The sequence below is a fragment of the Panthera onca genome, chromosome A1 (assembly GCF_046562875.1).
Source record: "Panthera onca isolate mPanOnc1 chromosome A1, mPanOnc1 haplotype 2, whole genome shotgun sequence".
Lineage (NCBI taxonomy): Eukaryota > Metazoa > Chordata > Mammalia > Carnivora > Felidae > Panthera > Panthera onca.
Genome location: NC_138339.1, coordinates 59198633 through 59219913, shown reverse-complemented (window position 1 = coordinate 59219913; position 21281 = coordinate 59198633). Strand labels below are relative to the sequence as shown.

The 21281-nt window shown below is 43.5% G+C and overlaps 1 protein-coding gene across 3 annotated transcripts in view; it reads left to right on the top strand.

The window, feature by feature from the left end:
* The window catches only part of SLIT3 (slit guidance ligand 3), a 687161-nt gene that overhangs the window by 518896 nt on the left and 146984 nt on the right, over nt 1–21281 (top strand). For all 3 annotated transcript variants that reach the window (XM_078446678.2, XM_060634984.3, XM_060634985.3), the window contains exon 6: nt 10570–10641. In XM_078446678.2, the coding sequence (XP_078302804.2) occupies nt 10570–10641 (72 nt within the window). The remainder of the gene's footprint in view (nt 1–10569; nt 10642–21281) is intronic.

Below are 21281 nucleotides of genomic sequence, written 5' to 3'. Positions count from 1 at the left end.
ACTTTAGAAGACAAGCCTGTGTCACCACTGGGGAAGGCCATGTCCAGGAAAGATTGATTAAAATCTGTGCAATTTGCCAGTTGCCTGGAGCAAAGAGAGCCATTTCCTTGAATGTGCCTCAACCTTGCTCAAGAAAGCACTAAGCTGTCCCCTCGTGGTCAGAGGCCACCTCCCAGGTCCCAATAGGCAGCTTGAAATTATAGCATCTCCTTAAGCTGTAGGTGCCTGCCCGTTATCCTCAGCAACTGGAACCCAAATCAGTCTGCTTCCCCCAGTTAAATGGCATGGGACTTCCAGGGAATCTAATTGAGAGACACACAGGGGACAGTGAGGGGAAACCATTGAATTACTGCCCTTACATACCATCTTCTGGGTAAGAATGCTTGCAGGCCAATGAAAGTAACTGGATTCCAGTGACATATGCCAAGACCAAACCTTCACTCTTCTCACTAGCCTCTTCCCAACTGAATATAAATGAGTTAAGTCCACATGGTCCTAATACATGCCCCCTATCTTTGCACTTTGGAAGGCAAAGAGAAGGATGGCAATGGAGGGTAAGCCCTGAGTCCCCTGGATCAGGAAGACAGGTTTGACTCTGACTCTCTGATGTATTAGCTGAGTTACCTTGAAGATGCTATATAACCTCTCTGAACTTTGGTTTCCTCGTGTGTTTACAATTAGCCCTACTACTGTGAAATAAGTGTTTTAATGGAAGGATGACCAAAGGGTCAGGAGGTTTGGAGAGAGTTCACTTCGCTGAGTTTGCACAGGAAGGTTTCCCAGAGGATGTAGCCTCTGAGGAGGGCCTTGATGGATGAGAAGGGATTCCCCAAACAGAGGAGGCAGGAAGGACCAGCACGATGAGGCATGGAACCATGCAAGCACTTGGTACACTCACATATTGCCTGCAGAGTGGGTGGAGTGGTGCCATGCTGAGGAGTCTGAGCTGTGTACAGAGAAACAGCACCACCTGTATCATTATCATTATGAGCATGGGCAGACCTGGGTTCAAGGCCAAGCTAAGACTGAACTCTCAATGTCTCACTTGCTTTTTCTGTAAAACATGGATCATGATGTTTTTAGACCCAGCAGAGATAAGACATTGAAGATGCCCAGCTCAATAAATGGTGACTAGGTGCTATGTGCAGTTATGATTGTGCTTGTGTTATTGTTATAACTTGTAGGCCATGAGGAGTCATTAAAGGCTCATGTCCAGATGAAAGAGTGTCAAGATTAAGAAATTATACATCACTGGGTGCCTGGCTGGCTCAGTCAGTGGAGCATTGACTCTTGATCTCAAGGTTATGAGTTTGAGCCCCGTGTTATGTAGAGAATGCCTAAAAATAAAATCTTAAAAAAATTATAGACAGTAGTGTGGCTTTTGGCTATTTTTGGTGCTCAGCAGGTAACTTGACTGAATATTGATTTAAAATGGCCACCAAGGAATGGGGCTCAATTTTGTAATCACTCTCCCTAAAGGTTCTCACCTATGGGAATTGTAAGTATGGGCCCATGTTGACGACATTCTCCCAGTAAGAGAAAAATTTGTATTTTCTTTCATGTAGGCTTTTGATGGCTTCTCATATTTCAATCTCCTATCAGCTAGAGAAGTACAAAAAAGCATATGAGTCTGAACTGCTGCCCTCAGTCCAGAAAAAAATATATTGAATATCTCAAATAATAGATTCTTTGGTTTGGGACAGAAGAAGAGGGGATAAAGGGATAGGCTCAAAGCACAGAAGGATCTGAATAAGATGAACAGGAACTTTTTCTTAAGAATCTCATAAGAAATTGACCTCAGGCCACGTAACTTCAGATCTGAAGGAGACTTTAGAGATTATATAAGATGAATTCCTGTATTTACTATTATTTATTTCAAAGGAAAGAAAACTAATGCCACAAAGACATTTTCAGAGCGCATACATTTCATTACTTTCATACTCAAAACTTCCTTTTGGGCTAAATGTTATTCCCTCCATTTTACAAATGAAGAAACAGACGTGGGAACATGAGTGCTGTACATAAACGGGGTGGTTTATAAACAGTCCAAGATCAGGGTGCCAGCAGATTCTGTGTCTGCTGAGGGCCTGCTTCCCAGAGGGCCGGCAGTCTTTTTGCTGTGACATCACGTGGCAGAGGGGGCAAGGAATCTTTTCAGGGCCCTTTTGTAAGGATACTAGTCTCATTCATGAGGGCTCTGCCCCATTTCCTAATAACCACTTTAGAGGAGAGTTTTCAACATATAAATCTTGGGAGGGGGGAAGACACATTCAATCTATAGCATTCTACCCCTGGCCCCCCAAAATGCATATCTTCTCACAAGGAAAATATGTTTCATTCCATCCTAATAGACTCAACCTCATTCCAGCATCAACTTAAAAATCTGAAATCCGAAGTCTCATCTAAATCGAGGCTCAAGGTATAACTCACTTGGAGCAAATTCCTCTCTAGTTAGGAACCTGGGAAATCAAACATGTGCTTCTAGAATGCAATGGTGGGACAGGCCTAGGACCAACATTCCCATTCCAAAAGGGAACAATAGTAAAGAAGAGAGGAATGACAAGTAGGTCCAGAGCAAGTCCAAAACCTTAAAACTCAAGAATAATCTTAGGCTCTGTGCTCTGCCCTCCAGGTCCACTGAGACAGGTGTGAGTCACTTCATTCATCAGCTAGAAATTTATGGGCACCCCAGTCTTCTATTTTATTAAAAAAAAAAAGGATAGCAAATGTTGAGACCTTCCAAAAAGTTACTTCATATGGGTTGGAAATATGAGTAAATTCAGAACGTTTTAAAGTTCTACATGAGAGATTCATGTGATTCTCCTAAAGGGAGACAAAGGTCTTTGGAGGTCTGAGAAGGCCATTTCTGTGCTTCCTTGATATGGCCTTGACGGACTGTCAGGGAGAAATCCTGGACCAACCCAGAGTAGAGCTGCTTACATCCTGTATTTGAATGGAACCCAGCATCCCGCCTGGGCTCTTATGCCTGAAGCTGTTTCGGTCCAGGAAGAAGTACTCGGCTCTGGCTGCCGTGTGTTGCTCATATTCACATGGCTGGAATAGTTTCTCTAGAGTCCAATGGGAAAATTTCTGAAACCCCTGTGGGCGTGAAAAAATTTAAAAATTCCCAACAGTTTATGCTGATTGACTTGAAAACAGAAATAAAAAACCAGAGAGGTGGACAGTAACTTTCAAGCCTGTTAACAAAAGTACTTTTCATCTTTCTAGTTTCTCACTCCCTTTCTCTTCCACCAGGGAGGAACCCCAGATGGTTATCACTCCAGAGTGTAACTAGGGAAACCACAAACCTGCCCCAATTGCTATGGAGACAACCTTTTTTATTTGTTTGGCCTCTGAGTATTCATGACATCAGCAAGGAGGCCAAGAAAAACATGGGTGCTTCTTACAAAGGCATTTTAATTCCCAGTGAGGAAAATTAAGAATGCACACTAGGACCTCTCAGCAACTTTCAGGGCTCCCACCAGCCCCGCTGTGGGTATAGGTGTGTTTGTAAAGGGACAGCCCATTTTACAGGAGATGCAGTGAGGAGCCTTGAGTTGATGTCATTGATGTGCAGAGAATAAATCTGTTTCCAGTGGAGTCAGCCCCAGGGATACAACCGGGGAATGACCACCACAGTTTGCTGGGATGGATGAGTTCCCCAGGATGGGTGTCAGAAGTTTCAGTGCTAAAATGAGAAAGTTCCAGACACACCTTGGCAAGCTGGACATCCTAGGTATAAAAGCACTTTGTTCCTAGTATCACAAGAAAGGGACACAAAAAAAGGACGGATTTGAGATCACCCTCAAAACAGGAGAGCACATTCTGCAACAAACACCAAACTTCCTTGATCCCGTGGTCTAAGAGTGGCCACTAAGTGAATGAAACTCTCCTCCACGTGAATATAGTGTGTTTTTGTTTGATCTGCTTTTGTTTGGTCGGTTGGTTGTTTTTGTTGTTGTTTTATTTATCTAGAAATGCTAGAAATTGGTTTCAAATGGATACTCGTCCAAATTAAATGAGAGCTCAGCTTCTTCCTAGCAACTATCCTTCATGCTAAATTGGTTTGCAGGGATTTTCCCCCTGCATTTTTCAGCACAAATTCATTTGCCAAATCCCCAACAAACCGGAAACTATGTAAACACAGAAGTGGAGTTATTGATATTTCCCAGTGATGTGTAAAACACCCCTTTATTCTCCAAGGTCTGGCGTGCCTCTTTGGTGCTAATCCATCATCTGTGTTTGCATTATTGCAGAGCTTGGTTTCAGGAGCATGTACTGGAGTGGATGCAGTTATTCTCCTGCTGAGAAGTTGCATGTGTTGAACAGCAATATGATACATACTTAATAAAAGGTATTATGCTAGGCATGTGGCAAAGTGTGCATAAGGATGCTTGTTGAAATAGATTCTGCTTCAATTTTTAAGTAAGTTCTAAGCAGGATGTTCTGATCAGAGAGCTTAATTAACCTAGAATTCTGTCCTTTACAGAGTAAGTGTGGTTGGTTAAAATCTTTAGAATACTAACAATCACTTAATTATCTAAATATATCTGTAAATATGACTGGAGATGGGCACATTAAATTTCAGAGGTCAGCAGTCACTTTACCCATTTTACAATATGCATTTGCATTTATATGCATACAATAAGGAGATATTACATGTAATAATTATGTAAGAAAAATAGACATAAAGTTGTCATCTGTAGACAGGAACCTTTGTGGATACATAAATAATGCATGGATCGGTAAACATATCAATATGCATGTGTTCTTGGGTCTGGTGGACAAGTGTACCAAATGTGCAAAATAATAGATTCACCTCTTTTTGTTCATTTGAGATGTCATTTTAATGTGGAATTACAGTAGCTCCTTAATGATGAGAAGTAGTGACAATTCATTAGCAGACTGTGGCTTAGATCAAGTGTTTGATTTGCCTACAAAGTGTGGCCAGTACTCAATTATATGGAGTGTATGCTTTCCTTTGAACATATTTTTTCCCCTTTGCCAGTTAAAATAACCTTGAGCTTTTTTTTTCTTTTGAAGACCCCAGCCAGCAGCAGACAAATTGTTCTTCAGTAATGATTTTTTTTAGAATCTTAAACTGTCATTAAAAAAACAAAAAAACAAAAAAAAAAGCCCTTCTGAAGCGCTACTAGATTTCTTGTTTTCTGCTTAAAGGACAATCGGATAATGAGAAGAAAAGAAACAGCATGTCAGGGCTACTTCATGTTTTGTCTTCTGGCTTGTTTTAAGAAAGCAGGGATTCCCTGGGGGTTTTTTGTTTGTATCTCTCTTTCTTTTTAATAGTTGCAACACTTTGAGTACACTCCCAGTACGTATGAGTAGGAACACATATTTTTCATCAAAAATAAATTTGAATTGGTTTTTAGAATCCTCTTAAATCTTTTAAGATAGTCAAGATGTGAAAACTGCATGTGTCGCTTCTCCCAAATATTTTCAAAGGATGTCGTACACTTTATTTTGTATCCTAGGCACCTAATACAGTATGAACATCTACGAACACTCAGTTGCTCTTATGGGTTAATTAATTGTTGGATTCTGAGACCATAGGCTTGCTTTGAATTTCTCTTGTGAATTTCATGCAGAAGTCCTTCTACTTACTGTGCGCATTTTATGGAGATAGTTTTGCTCGGAAATTAGCAAACCGTTTAATTCCAAAGAGCGCTGAACCTTAGCTACTTCTCCCATTTAACGTGAGGGCTGCAGTGACGGCAGCTGCAGTCCTGGAGCAAACACTGCGGCTGGATTGGGGGCCGGAGCAACAGTGCCCTTAAGCTAAGTTTAACCATCCAAGGGCGGAGATGCTGGGGTCGCCCAGAACATCTGGATGAAAAGGAAACATCTGGATGGATGTGCCTTGGTATGTAGACCTTGTATCTAGATGACTAGTTGAGAATTCTACTTTTCTTCCAGATATCCAAAGCCTGTTTCTGGAGATTTCTGTCTTCGAGGTATTTCTTCCTCATGGGGACTCAAATGCATCAGGGAAATCATGAGATTTTCTTTCTGCCTTTGTTCTTGTTGTAGGATGGTGGTGGTGGTTAGGAGATAGGTACATTGCTCTTAATATTGTAATCAGTTTTTTTAAACCCTTTTAAAAGGATTTAGATCTGCTTCTTTAAGTTTTTGAAGTGCAAAAATATTTCTGTCCTGCCTCAATTGTGAAATTTGAAACTGTGATTGAAAGAGATGAATCGTGATAATGTTATGCTTATGAATGGGAATTCTTACAAAAGCACTATCTCCCTGTCTGCTGTGGGTGAAGATTATTTTAGGTCCTCACTCACGCTGGCTTTCCCTTCTGACTTGTTTATATTCTCAGAGTATAAAAATACAGTAGTCAGAAAGCTCCTCTCAGGGAGTCTGCGTTTAGTTCTTGTCAGAGGAGTCCTTTCTAAATGGACTCTGGTATCATTTTAGCACACATTGTTTGCTGAAATCTGAGCTGCCCAGGGAAATTAGAGCAGTTAATTTAATATTGTGAACGTTTTGGGGCTTCCAGGCTTAGTCACAGGCAGAAAAGTGTAAATCAAATTGAGTTTTCTGTATAAAGTAGATGACAATGAAAGTTGCTTCCAAAAACCAGCCCAGCTTTCCCCCATCTGCTGCCTTCCCGCTCCTCATCTTCACGCTGGGCCCACAGAAATTCACGTTATTCCAACCTTCTCCCCAGATGCTCCCTCAGGGGAGGTCTGTGTGGCAGAAAGCTCCCAGTGTGGTCGTAGAGGGAATGCTCCACCATTACCCCCTGTTAATAGGGCCATAGGGCCGCAGCCAGGACTGTGGAGCTCATGGCTTAGCATCTCCCACGATGTAGTCTGAGCCTAGCCCTGCTGTACTTCAGGACAAGGACTTACCCCTGCAACCACGCGTGACCAGCTGGGAAGTCCCTGGCACTGTGCTAGGCACCAGGGCAGGCTGTTTTGTATGGTAAAATTGGATTCAGTAACAGTGCAGTATATACCTCTTGCCGCCATGGGAAAAATAGAGCGCCATCAGGCATCCTAAGACTGCCGAGTTCTCTGTGCTCCCCTTTCTAAAGTTCCTTTTGCACATATAAGCCTCCTGAGTAATGGAGTAGGGAGTGAGCAATGGGCTTTTTGCTTTGTTATTGAGAGGATCTTTGAAGGAGTCCTTTCAAAGCCATGAATTGGACCTTTGACCTGAGAGCTTAGAACACAGTTCAGCAGCCTCCATCAACCCCCAGAAACAAACTGCTAGCTAAGTCAAAGGCTTTGGCCTTAGCTCTGGCAGATTCTCTGTGTGTTTAGTCGTGCTCCACTCCTAACACCTGCAAAGAAATGCTGGGCTTGCGTTTATTTTGTACTCCCTACTCCATGCTTCAGGACTAACTTTTGCATGTCTGAGATGTAATTTTGAAAGAAAAAGAACCCTTATCTGAACCAAGCGTGTATTTACTTTGCTTTAGGAGCTATTTGCATGAAATACCAGGATTGATTACAGACAATTAATGACCTTTTTATGAGCACTCTGATACTCGGTGCCATAAAGATATTATAGCTGGACAGTGAAGTAATTCTCAGGTTTTCGTTTGCTTGACGTGACCCTCCTAGGTCTTGTACCCCTGTAAACTTCCCTGATGAACAATGCAGATGGGGAACGACTGACAACTGAGGCTGGGAGACTGTTTATCTGTGAGTAGAGTGAAAGGACACAAGCTTGGTTATAATAAATGTTTTCCAGAAGAGCACACTTCTGCATAAATATTTGAAATTTTGATACATTTCATACATTCTAAACCAGTCTATAAAAATACACGTACAGAGATGCTTCTGATATTAAAGCTCGGTTTTCCCCATTACTAATAAACGACTAGGTGCCAACTTGTGACACCCACTGAACCTGTTTAAACATCATGGCACACTGATCATTTGTGACACCTCTCTGCTTTCAGCCTCACAGCGACCAAGCCCCACCTAAGACTCTGTCCCCACTGTGCCAGTACCCTTGGTGGCCAGGCTCCAATGGGACGTGACTAGTGGGTTTTGATTTTCATCTTTCGCACGTGTCCTTTCCCTCACCCTTTTTAATCTCTTTCCACCACTTAATTCTTTCCCTTCTTTCTTTTTTTTTTTTTTTTTGAAGTTTTTTACTTATTTGAGAGAGAGAGAGAGAGGCAGGGAGGGGCAGAGAGAGAGGGAGATAGAATCCCAAGCAGGCTCCCCACCAGCAGCTCTGAGCCTGACTCAGGGCTCAAACTCAGAACCATGAGATCATGACCTGAGACGAAACCAAGAGCTGGACACTTAACTGACTGAGCAGCCCAGGCGCCCCTCCTTTTTTTTTTTTTCTAGGAGTTTCTCTTCTCCCCTGTAGATTGCATTCTTTCCATATAACATTCTGTATACTTAGAGCATCCTGTTTGGTTTCTGGTGCTCAAAAAGAAAAGGAATAGAACACACCTGACAGATCCAACAAATAAATAACATTCTAAAAGCAAGGACCTCTTTCTGAAATGTCTGCCCCAAAGCAGATAGATGCACGACAAACTGCCATCTCTACGACACTCTCCTAGACTTCTCAATGTGATGATTTAGAAACTTTTCTATTTAGGAGGATGCGGCCATTTTTGCCGAATTCAGCATATTTATTGAACAATTTCTTGGAGCCAAAAGCCAACTCCACTGTATTTCTGCTTGGTAAGGTTTGGTGGCCTTGGTATGGGGCGGGGGTTGTTGATTCATCGACCCTTAAACTGATGATAAATCTAGAAACTGGGCAGCAGTACTAGGCTGCCTTAATAGAACCTTTTCAGGGAATCAGCAGCCTCAGTACTTACGGGAAATCTTTGGAAAGGATATCCAGCAAACTCATGTGAAGAAAAACTCCGGAAGAATTCCGGGTAGCAAGAACACCGAGATTTCACATGAGTGGGCATCAGCGAGAACTCTGAACACTCGATGTAGAAGTTGCCGACCTAAAGAGTGCTTCTGCTTCATGAGATACCCATTTCCTGTTTATTTTTAAGGCCTAAATGTCTAAGTCTCATATCGTGAGCATTTATTGGGATGATTCCATTCCCTGTAATATCGTGACAGAGCCCATCTGTTGTGACACACGACATCAGTCTAATTGTATGTGTTTCATCCATGTGCACGTACAGAATCCTGTATCTATCTGGTTTCTCGATGAGAAAAGTATTTTAAATCCTCCTTCCTGCTGCAGAATATAAAACCCTCTGTGAGGGTTACCGAGTGTTATCATTGATACATCTTTTGCATGGAGTTGTTGGGATAAATGAGTACAAGTCATAAGTGAAAATTCCAACATCAGGCAATCCCTCCACCTGAGAGGGGCTGATTTTTTCTAAGACAAAAGAAAAAAAAAAAGTCTGTAAGCGAGTTTTCTTAGTACAGCCATACTTCTTTAGGCCATTCCCCCCCAAAGACCGTGGTATGTTCTATACACAAAATGCAATAGAGAATCTGGTGCTAATACACATTTTCTATATCCTGTCTTTTAGCAAACAAATTACTGATATATAACATGATATTTGAGTTGGAATGTGGTCTTGACTTACACATCAGATCTATTTTGATTTAGAGATAATGGTGTATATTTGTTATCCTTCAACTAAAATACCTCAATTGCCAACTAGAATGTATACTAGTCAAGACATCCTTTTAAAAGACATTATTTTCATGCTCATAAGATGGAAAGGAAAATTTAAAAAAAGGAATCCTGAAATAGGTGCATTTAATTCTCCCCAATTTAAATTTAAGTGGTACATCTTCAAGGCAATAACAATATTCCTTTTTTTCCCCCATCAGGAATGCTTCCATCAATGGATTTCTTTAATGTTGATGGTGGTTGGTGCAGTTTGAGGGAATCTGTATTTAGTCAGAAAATGCTTCAATAGAATGACCTACCAGATGGGCCCCATAACAAAGCACGGAGGCATCAAACCACCACAGACATTTGGTGCTTAGAATAATAAAAAGACTATAAAATTAGATTAGTTGAGTCTAATTTGGAATTGGTATATTCCCCATGCACCCTCGCTGCTCTTGGGCAGATAAAGCCTTGAGATTTAGCACTGTGTCAGAGCAGAAGACTGCAACTTCCAGTAAAGGGAGACGAGGGAGAGGGAGAGAGGGAAAAAAGCATTCTGGGAGGTCGCGGAGGGCAGAGCAGTGACCTCCAATGATTTACAGGCCTTTAGCTTAATGAAATTGTTTCAGTGACATGACGGTAAGAGCTCGTAATGGATTGGATGCCCTAATGTAATGAAATTACTCCCTTCTGCCTAAAAAAAAAAAAAAAAAAAAAAAAGCGCAATTAATATTTACTGAGACCTGACAGCCTTTGGTGCGCTCGTCTGTGTAGTTCTCTCAGACAGTCAGAGAGCAGAGACGGAGCAGCGTGGCAGACAAGCTGGCTCTGCGCGAGCTCCTGGCGGGGACGAGCAGAGCCTGCCAGGGGTGGAGGGACAGGCGCTAGGGTGGCCGGGGACGCCCGGCCCGGGCCGCCCGGCTCCTCGGCGCTGCCCCCACTCAGCCTTCATGCCCTCCCCTTGCTTTTCCACAGGCAACTGGACAACAACCACATCAGCTGCATTGAAGATGGAGCCTTCCGAGCGCTGCGCGATTTGGAGATCCTGTGAGTTGATTTTGCGACCGCTGCCTTGTGTGCGTGTGCGTGTGTGTGTTGTCCGTGTGAGGAGGAAAGAGGGGGAGTGTGTGTGCAGGGGGGTCCGTGTGGATGCCTTTCTGTGTCTTCTGCTGCAGTGCTATTAAAATTGGGAACCGGGAGATCCCTCTGGCTCACCTTGGCCAAAGTGTTCGCAGGCAGCAAAGTGTGATTTCTCACCTCCCACAAACTGGGGTTCCTGCTAATTAAGTCTCAATTGAGTCCTTTCTCCCCCGGTGCTCCGCGGTATTTGTTGCTGGGTGGAACAGATGGGCTGGAATAGCCCCCCAGCGCCTGCCAGAGCATTCAGGGAGAGTGTGTTTGAGTGTGGGCATGGGAAGAGACAGGTTACAGGTCTGGGAGATGAGAGAGGGGTAAGACCAAGGGGTCAGTAGGAATCACCCAGAATCACAAAGGGACCTTGGCACAGGGCTGGGGGCGGGGGGCAGGGGGGAATGCCAAACAGCCTGGTGAAATCTGGTCATTGCCATTGCTCCTGGGATCTCATCTCGGGTTTAAATCCAAACTTTAAGCAGTAACCTTAAAGTGGCAGGGTGGGAGCAAGATGAGAAGAGGTGGAATCCCACCCTATATAGCTTGTCTAGAAAAAAAAAAATTGTAGGTGCCTTTGTGTGCCCAGATTTTCAAGTGGGTCCAACCTGATTTCCGGGGAGTCAGTGGGGATGGGGGTGGGGGGAGGGTGGAACTCAGCTAGGAATCATCTTGGGGTCATTCAAACTAAAGTTGAATGTGTAAGAAAACATTTTGATTGTTGTCCCCAGAGCGACACTTCTAGCTGTCCCTGATTTGGAAAAGCCCGGAAAGGAAGGCAGTAAAGCCTAGTAGAACTTGTGTCAAGAGATGTGTGGTTCAGTCCCGACTCAGCCCCTAATTAGCTGTGTGACCTTGGGCAAGTCCCTTCTGCACTTGGGATCTCAGTTTTCCCGTTTGGAAAATAGAGGGTTTGTTGCTATATCTTGCAGGCGACTTCCCTTTTCCAAGCTCTGTCACTGCTTGGTTCTAAAAATAATTCTGATGGTACAGTTCTGTCCAGTGAATGATAGGGTAGGATTTGTTGAGCATCCCCCTGAAAATCAAAAATTACATAGTCGCCAGGTTACAGATCTCTGACTTCCAGAAGAATGAATAAATGTTGAACAAATGAATGAGTGAATATGTAAAAACATCCCTTTATACGTGAAGGAAGGTCCTCCTCCTACCTTCCTTTCCACCTGGCCCCTGCAGACAGTAGGCACGGGTTGGAGAAAGCCTCTCCACGTTGTGTGAGAGGAAGGTGATTCCAAGAGGAATCACGGGAAATCAAAGGGGATGCTGATGCTGCAAGGTGCCGGAAATCTGACGAAAGCCGCGAATTCCTGGGACAGAAACGGCAGGACCCACAGCCAGGGAGGTCAGGTTGTCAGTCCTAAGACGGATGATGGCTTCTCACCCAAACTCTGACCCCGGAACCGGCAACAAATGCAGGTCTGCTAGGGAGAGGGTGCCAGCCCAATTTAGTGACTTAGGACTTCTCTTATCAAGAGGCTGAGGCTGAGAAGGGTAGGCGCAGTTTTCCCAGCCTGCAAAAAAAGCATTTCGGGAGAGGGCTGCTAGGAGCGTTTCACCCTTTTCTTGGGAAGGATGAGAAAATTCCTTGGGAAGAGACCAGGAAATGGAAATCACCAGCTGCCATGAAACAGCTGTGATGACCTGACAGCCTGCATGTAGTTCTCTGCACTGGGAGTGGTGATGCCTCGTCTCAATGGGAGACCTGTCTGGGGCAGAGGATAGGGCTGGACAGTCAGATACCCTGGGTATGGGGTCCTGGGTGCAGTGGGACTCAGGCCAAATGGCTCAACTTCTCTGAGTCTGTTTCCTCAACTTTAAAAAGAGTCAGCTTTTGTACACATAGAAGTGGCTTTCTGAATGTCGTCCCATCCACTGCCCTAACTCTCCATCATGCACCCCCATCAAACCCCGTCTGGGACAGAACAGAACTGCTCCTCTCTATGCCAGTGCTTTGCTATTTTTAAAACATTGGTATATTATAGCAGGTTGGTACACCAGGTTTCTCAAACTTGAAGCTTAAAAGCCTCTGGTGGGGGAGGGGGGGAGTAGTTCTCCTTCTCTATTATTGCAAAGAGCCCACAGGACCTGATTAGTTTATCTCCTCAATTCCAAACAAAGCCAGATCAATAGCTTTGTTTTAAAGACGCTCTGATTTGGCTTCACATGGCTAAGTACTTAAAATTAATCATAATCATTTATTCCATGGGTTTTTAATTTCCAGCAGAGGCACACGGCTTTGGAACCATCTATCTTAATGGTGAGCCATTCTGAAATTGGCTGGAGCCGACATCTCCATTTAAAGAATCTCCTCTCCCCACCCCCAGACCTTCCAAATCTCATTTGCACATTGACATTTTATAATACTTCTCCATAATCACAACTTAGCTATCATAAAGAACCTTGACAATGAAATAATAAATAGGAACTAAGTGAAGGCATCATATATTAACTTAATAAGTTTTTGAGAGAGAGAGGTTCAAAACACCTTATCCCCAGAAAACTCATCTTTAAGTATCAAAAGCTTTAAAAGTCTGCAGATTAAGAAGACAAAATAGAGTAACTTCAGGTGTATTTTCTCTCTGACATTAGGCAAAAACAAGGAAAGGCCCATGATTATTCCATGGAAAGCTCTCTCAAAATTAACTTAAGGAAAGTTTGTGGATGTCAACTAGTGGAAATATTTCACAAGGGATCCCCCTGTTATTTCATCCTTTCTGTGGATGAAAATGCTGTAAAACTTCTTCCCATCCAGGCTGGGGTTGGTCTCACAGGATACTCTGAATGGGAACTTAGGAGGTGAGCCTGGGAGGAACACTGGCGGTAAGAAGAGAGGAATGGGCACAAGGCTGGAAAAGACTGTGACACCTGCTCTCTTGATCCTCATTTTTGGCTCATACCCCTGGGGGAGGTCTAGCAGAGAATATGGTGAACAAAGGAAAAGAGCCACCACCCTTCTCCCCTTTACAGGTAACCAGAAAAGGGGCTAAGGAAAAACAAACAAACAAACAAAAAAACACAGCGTGAGTGAAATTTCTCAAGGCTCCAGTGCCACCAAAGAAGAATCATGGTGCACATGATACTGCCTTTGTAGCATTTGTTGTGCAGTTATCCGTGCCCAACCGTGCTTTTACATACCTTGCCTGTCTGCATCCTCACAACCCTCCATGAAGCTGCCATTGTCATCTCCCTCCTTCTGCAAAGGACCCATCTCATAGAAGTCAAGTAACTGCTTAACTAGTAAGCAGCAGAGCCTGTGTGATTAACCATTCTACCAAGCTGCTTTACTGATCTGTGTGGCCAAGGCCCTCATGGTGTTGGCTCTCTGAAGCATGGCCAACATGTGGCACTCAGTGATGTGAACCGGACCCCAGAGCCAGGCTAGGCGAGCTATCAGAGAGTTTGGAGCCTCCCACATGCTTGTGAAATTGTCATTTTTTTTTTTTTAACCCAGTGAATGGGTCCCCACAAAGTTGAAGGTAAATCAGACTTGCCAGGGAAAGAAAATAATCCCACTTTCTCACCGACTCACATTCTGGTCCCAGGTGTGATTTATTCTCACTTCTGGACATCACCATTTGACTTTGACACTCAGTGGTTTGTTGGCGCCATTCTTCAGACCTTCCCACGATACAGCCCCAGCTTTCTGTATGGCTGTAAGGTCCTTAACTGAGAGTTTCTACGACTCAGACACCTTCTGTTACCCAAATCACTGGCCTTTCATTTCCACCTGTTCTATACATTTGGCGATTCACTTAGTCCGTTTCTTTCTGGTTGTGTTTACACTACCGTCGAATATGCCAAGACTGCATTTCTGACTCTGTGTGGTCAGGAATCATTTGTTGCGGTACCCTGAGCCGTGGGTTTCCCTGACTGCCAGGTTGAGGACAGCCAGGCATTTCGCCAGTAATACCAGTCACCTCCCTGCCCAACATGCCATCCTGGGTCAGAAATCTGTTTAATGAAAAAAAAAAAATTAAGCATATGGAAAAAGGAAACAAAATGAAAAAACCTACTTAATAAAGTAACTTTTTTCAATAGTACTGTGGGAGAGGAAAAAAGATTTTCAGACATTGTCTCCCGACTTTATGCAGCAAATCAGAAGTTTAGTAGATGTGCTGCCAAAAAATGCCAAACCAAAGATGTCAGGAGCACAGCCCGAAAATGCTCATACATCCCAGTGAGTAGCCTGCCCTTGATAAACCCCTGGTAACAGCTAAATTGTATGCAGGTCCAGCACATCTGCAGATAACTAATGTGTGCTGTTTGGAAGGGCTCGCTCCATTTATGTCACTTGCCAGTTTTTGAAATTCAGCGAAATTATTGTAGGCGGGGCCAGGAAGGATCTTAGTTGTCTCCAGAATGACCTTTTATTTTGAGATAAGGCACAGAAAGATTGAGTGCAGGTGAGAGCGAGGACCAGGCCACATAACGTTTGGCCCGGGAACCCCGCTTCCCTTACCCTTGTCCAAGCTCTGGCTAGGACATTTGCCGAGGGAAAACAGCAAGTTAGTGGCAGCAAAGGGTCGACAATCTGGGTCTGCAGACCCCTGATCCTATGTTCTTTTTCCACATTGGACACCTCCATGCAACTAGGCTATTCAGAAAAAAAAAAAAAAAAAACAAACCCTCAGTAAGATCAGGGATCCTAAGCATAGCTGTCCTTTCAAAACCATTATTAAGTGTTTGCTGTTATTTAGGAGATTGGGGCTAGGGGGCAAACTTTAGTACATGACAGAATCAAGGAATGATTCTGCTTTCAGCTCTCTTAAAACCAGAGGTTGCAAACTAGATAGATCACAGACTATATTGCAGCCACAGATGAGTTTTTAAAATCCCGTTGAGTAGTTTTTCATTGAAATCAGCATTTTGTATTTTAAAATTACAAAATTCTTCATAAAAGTATAGATTTCCAGCTTTGGATTTCTGGCAAGCCAAAAGCATTGGCAACCCTGGGCTGCCAATGTGACAATACAATCAGTTGTGGCTAAAGAGCACGTTCCCTCCCTAGATGGGATGTATAGACTCCACCTTCCCATCGACCTCCATTCATTTCAGTTCCCCACCAGCCCAGGTGGCCCGTGCTTTAATCCATCCAAGATGCAAGGACACACTATGTGCCAGCATGGCACCAAATGCCAGAGACAATAAAGCTTTAGAAGAAGAGTCTCTGGCGGACCAAACACTATGGGCCAGAGCTTACCAGAATTGTTGAGTGGACATGTACAAGCAGAGCTAAGTGATATGGAGCCCAGAAGTCCCAAACCGAGCAGGGACACTACAGAAGCAAGCAGGAATCTCTCATTTCTCATCTTCTGGGAAGGTCTTCTCAAAAGTTGAACTAGCTTCCAAATTCCCTTTGACTTTAAAGCAGTGGTCATTGTATTTATGCAATTGATGAGAAATAAGAGATGAACACCCCCCACCCAATTTCATGCTCCCTAGACCCCTTTGTCATCCCATGTACTGAGCTCTTGCTTAGCCCACATTTAGAGAAGAGAGATTCAAGACTTGAGATTCAAGCAGTGGTGTGTGGAAATTGGCCAGACTTTCAGGGTAGTTTTAGTTCTGCCACATCTGGGCAGGTACGACATGGCTTGTGACCCCAAGTCCCACTTGTAGACACAGAAGAATAGAGAACAAAGTCCTTTGCTGGTATAAGAAGAAAGCAGTGACAAGAAATTGGCAATCCTGATACCCATGTCAGGGTGCGCTCACTTCTCTAGCATGGGGTTGTTGTCCTGGCTGAAGGGTGCAGGGCATTGGGTGTAAGGACTTTCATAGACACTGTTAGCCTGGTAAAGAAAACCCAGAGCTGTATACAAGTGGAGGTCTATCCTCCACTTCAACTGAGCTTCCTCTGAATGTAGAACTAGATGCTCTGATTAACAAATAATAATTAACAATATATAATACAATGATATTATAACAATTATTAGTATAGTCACTATAGATATTATAATTACTGTTACGGCCTCTAGTTCTTAGTGTCCGCTGTCTTCCAAGTGCTATGATATTAGGATGCAGCATTTTATGTAAATCCTCACCACAACCTTACAAGGTAGAACCTCTTGATCTCGTTTTTCTCATGAGGAAACTGAGGCTTAGAGAAGCTGCACGGCTTGTCCAGAGTAACACTGGCAAGTACACGGGACTGCTCTTCAAGTAGCAAATCCAGCCCCTGCACTTCCCTGCTCTGCTACAAAAAATTAAAATTAAAAAGTGCATTCTGCAGCACCCATACCAGAGAAACAATTATATGCATTAGTAAGATTACAGGCTACTGTAAATGCCCACAGTGATTCAGGAATGATAGTTTTTCCTTTTGAAAAGTTGACCCATAGGGCACTCAGATCTATACCTATGACCTCAGCTTAATCAGACTTACATCCAGTTCTACAAAACTGCCCCAGACCTGGAGGCATGAGGCCACATTTGACCTTGGGGGTGTTAGAGTCCTCCCATAGGACTGGCCTCCAGGCCGGCTTCACCAAACTGGGTGGTTTGGGGTTCCTTTACTCACTGAAAAAATAGTAGCAGTAATACCAACCCCTTAGGCTACTATGTGGATTAAAGGAGATACCATAGGTGTCTGTCTAGCAAATAGCACACAGCCAACCAGACGCTCGTCACAGCCAAGGTTGAAGGATACACCTATACTGTTTCACTGCCTTATCTCCAGAACTTTACACGAACCTGGAACATAGTAGGTAGTCATTTAAAGACAGAGAACCCAAATCGAGTGGAAATTAACTGAATTGAAGCCTATTCCACCCTATTATGTCTATGTTATGTCTCGGTCCTACTCAGAACTAAGGTTGTGGTTGTCCCAGAATTATTTTAAATATTGAACAAAACAGTGTCTTTGGCTTTTCATTCCTCCAGCAATGGCAATTTTTTTTTATTACCAATGAAAAAATTAGAGCCGTAGTGAAAATTGGTGTTTCTAACAGACAAGACTTGTTTTCGTTTATTTACAAAGTGTTTCACCTGGGTTTCTCTGGGAGCTGGAAACATTTGTTTCAACTGAATTTTGAATCAGGGTATTTAGTCATGACATACCTTTGAATATAGAACTGTCATTGCCTAATGAAAGTCTTAAAATACCTACAGAATATGATTTTTTTTTTTTGGTACTGTGCTACAAATTGTGATTTGTTCAGGTAATCAGAATTAAAATTGTACTTTGTGGAGGGCACCAGTAACTTCTGTTCAGCTCCCAGAATACTAGGAAAGGAACTGGGTTTTCTATAAATGCTCACGTGGGCCACACAACACACCCCCCTCCTTTGTAGTCACCCAAACTCAAGGCTCAATCATAGTCATGTTCTTAAAATGACTAGCTTGGTTTTGAGAACATCAGCTTAAGGAAAAAGTGAAATTTTCTCTGAAATACAGGATAATTTTTTCCATTTAAATAAGCAGCCCTTGAACAATTCAAGTAGCTAGAATCCAGGTGGGGGAAGGTATTCTAGTGGTTTCCATTTGATTTCATGTTTCTGTTAACTAAAGGCTAGTTTAGTCTCTGAAAAGAAAATGTGTTGGTGTACATTCCTGGGTTAAGAGGATGTGGTGAAGGTCACTGAACTATTTGTTCTTGATCACAGAGGATCTGTAAATTGGTAGGAGTACCATTTTCAGCTTCTATGAGCACCACTTGGGTGGAATCGGGTGTTGGAAGTCTTGCTGCTCGAGGGAGCCACAGACTCCAGCCACCAGGACCCTGGGCTGAAATTCTGTCTTGACAAACTAGATTTGAGAGCAGCCTTTTGGTTTTCTTTATCCCACCTAAAACAAACTAGAAAAATAGCCCTGCATCTTTGAAAACAGAAAGATAACAGAGAGGTTTTTTCTCTGGGACAAGATGCAGAGGCCAGTGGGGTCAGTTCACTTCTAAAATACAGCTTCTACACTGATTTGCAAATGTGCTCCTATGCCAATGGTCAGCCTCTGCCTTATCTCTATCCCCCAGCAGCCAGCAATGACTTTGGTGACCAGTGTGTGAGCACTTTCAGTGAGTATCTTGCCCTTTGTTCAGTTCTCATCTCGTGGCTCTCAAGGGTCTCCCGGCCAAGAACCATGATGCCTTGAGAAGCCTAACCTGCCTCTTGGCTGGAGCTGCCACTTTCATCCAGGATGCAGAATATCGGATGGTTTGGCTCACCTATGGCCAAGAGCCCATTACTCTGCAAGAACTGTGTCCTGAAAGCCAAGTCCTAGGAACTCAAGCAGGATATTGACCCCTTCCTGTTAGCTGGCTTTATGGAGGAGAGGATGGCATGGGGAAGACATGGCGATGCAGTACCAGGGAGAATCAGAACATCCTCCCTTTCTCTGAGCTTCCATTTGCTGTATGCAAAACCACTCAGGAGCAAGGGATGAGGAGGAGGGAGGGTGGAAGGAATCTGATTCTGTTTCTCCAGTGTCATGTTTGTATTCTTCGGACTCACAGAAGCTCTAGCGTGCCCATTCCATCTTGATTTATAACTAAATCAGAGCACCCCAACTATTGATTAATAGTTGATTGAAAACTTCAGCTGTGGAATTTGATTTTTTTTAATTGTTTTAGTCTTTATGGTGTTTTAAAAAATTAGAATTAGTTGCCAGTGTGTAAAACTCAGGTAATTATTTATTATAAATAAGACACTTATTTGTAAGTGTCTAAATTCAACTTTCCCAGAATATCTGGAAGCTGTGGCAACCCTGGGCATGCTTTTGTCTCTGATTGTCTAGAGCCGCACTGTCCAGTAGGACTTTGTGTGATGCAAGAAATACTTATGCGTGTTATCCAATGTGACAGCCACTAACCACAGTATGACTCTTGAGCACTTGAAATGTGGCTAGTACAACTGAGGAACTGAACTTTTATTTAATTCTAATTGATTTAAATTGAAATCACTACCTTTAGCTCATGGCTACCTTATTGGACAGCACAGGTTTAAAGCTGAGTGCCGAGTACCCCATTTGGACAGGGATTGCCCTCTACACATCTCCATCGCTCCCACGGGGCCTGCTTTCCTATTTGCTTTGTTCCAAACCACTGGAGCCATTTCACATTCATTAAGAAGCACATTTAAACAGTGTATTTTCTGAAACTAAATACTTTAAGATATCTGCCACTCCCCTCACCCTCCACTCTGTCCTTTCTCTATCTGAATTTAACCATTTGGATCTTGTGCCTGCAAAAGACCCATTTTCATTGAAACCCAGGAGTATGATTATTAAAACGGTCTCCCCCCAAAGTGAAATCTCTCTCTGTGAAAATTAGTTTCCTGATCCCAATTATACACTTCTTTCAGCCTTGCAAATCACTTCCACAAAGTCAACTGGGTAGGAAAATCACTCCCATGTCTGGACCCGTCCCTTCTCCATACATAAGCTAGATATGCGGCAGCTAGTTGGGGAAGCCAGCCCATTAACCCAACAGAAGCCGAAGCTTTATTTCCATAAAGAGAAAAAGAAAAAGAGCTGACCCTGCATAACTTTTCAAATGCAGTGGGGGTTAGTTGTGACTTTCAGAGTCGGGCCAGACGTCCTATCTTTATACAGATCTGGACATCCACAACCTCTTCCACTGCTGTCTGGAAAACAGTTCCCATTCCAAAATTGCCATTTTAGAGCCAGCACCAGCCCAGTGGGAATCAGAGAGTGTAACTGTAGTTGGAAAGACCCTGGAGATCAACCAGTCCTACAATTTGTCTTAAAAGAAAGAAACACCCAGAAGGTTGAGTGAGTTACACATAGCCATGGAAAAACTTCATAGAAGAACAAGCTGGGAAACAAGTCTGTTGGCTCTTTGTCTAGTGCTCTGTATTACCGTCTACCTTTCCCCTGTATTAGCAAAAGGGAAGCAAAGACTAGTGAAGCCAGCCTCTATGCTCTGTCCAGCCCATCATCTCTTAAACTCTAGCATTTTTCCAGAGAGAACAGTGTACGTTCAGTATGGGGACCAACACCCTCCCTTTCTAGGGCCTTCTAGTCCTGCAGGCACTGCTGGGGTGTTGACCACCCCAGTGTCCACCAGGTTGCTATCTGTTAGGAAGGCAATCTGGGAAGAGATTGAATACTACATCGTTGATCCTGGCTACCAGTGGTGACCAGAGGCCTGATGAGTGAGCACAGGGGTCCCTGCCCCTCTTTGAGCCCAAATAGCCCAAGTAAACTGTGCCTAGCTCCCCAAGAGAGCCCTTTCCTTGCAAACATCACAGGGTGAACCCAGACCTTGCCAGCATCTCCACTGAGAAACAGAGCCTCGTGCACACTGTAGCTTAGTTCCAAACTGTTCACAAGAAACAACTTACAGGTTTAGCCACAGGACTGATGCATGGTGTGTGGGAAGCTGGCAAGGGCACACTTGCCTGGTGGGACACAGTCTTACCCTTAGAAACAGAAACTTCCTCAGGGCTCTTTGTCTCCAGATAATCATAGTGGGACGGGAGATGGGGGGAGGGAACCTTGAATAATTTTCTATCATTTAAGATAGTTCATTTAAATAGTAGATTCCCAGTGGCTGTCCTCCCAGAGATGCAGTACAGAAGGAAGGC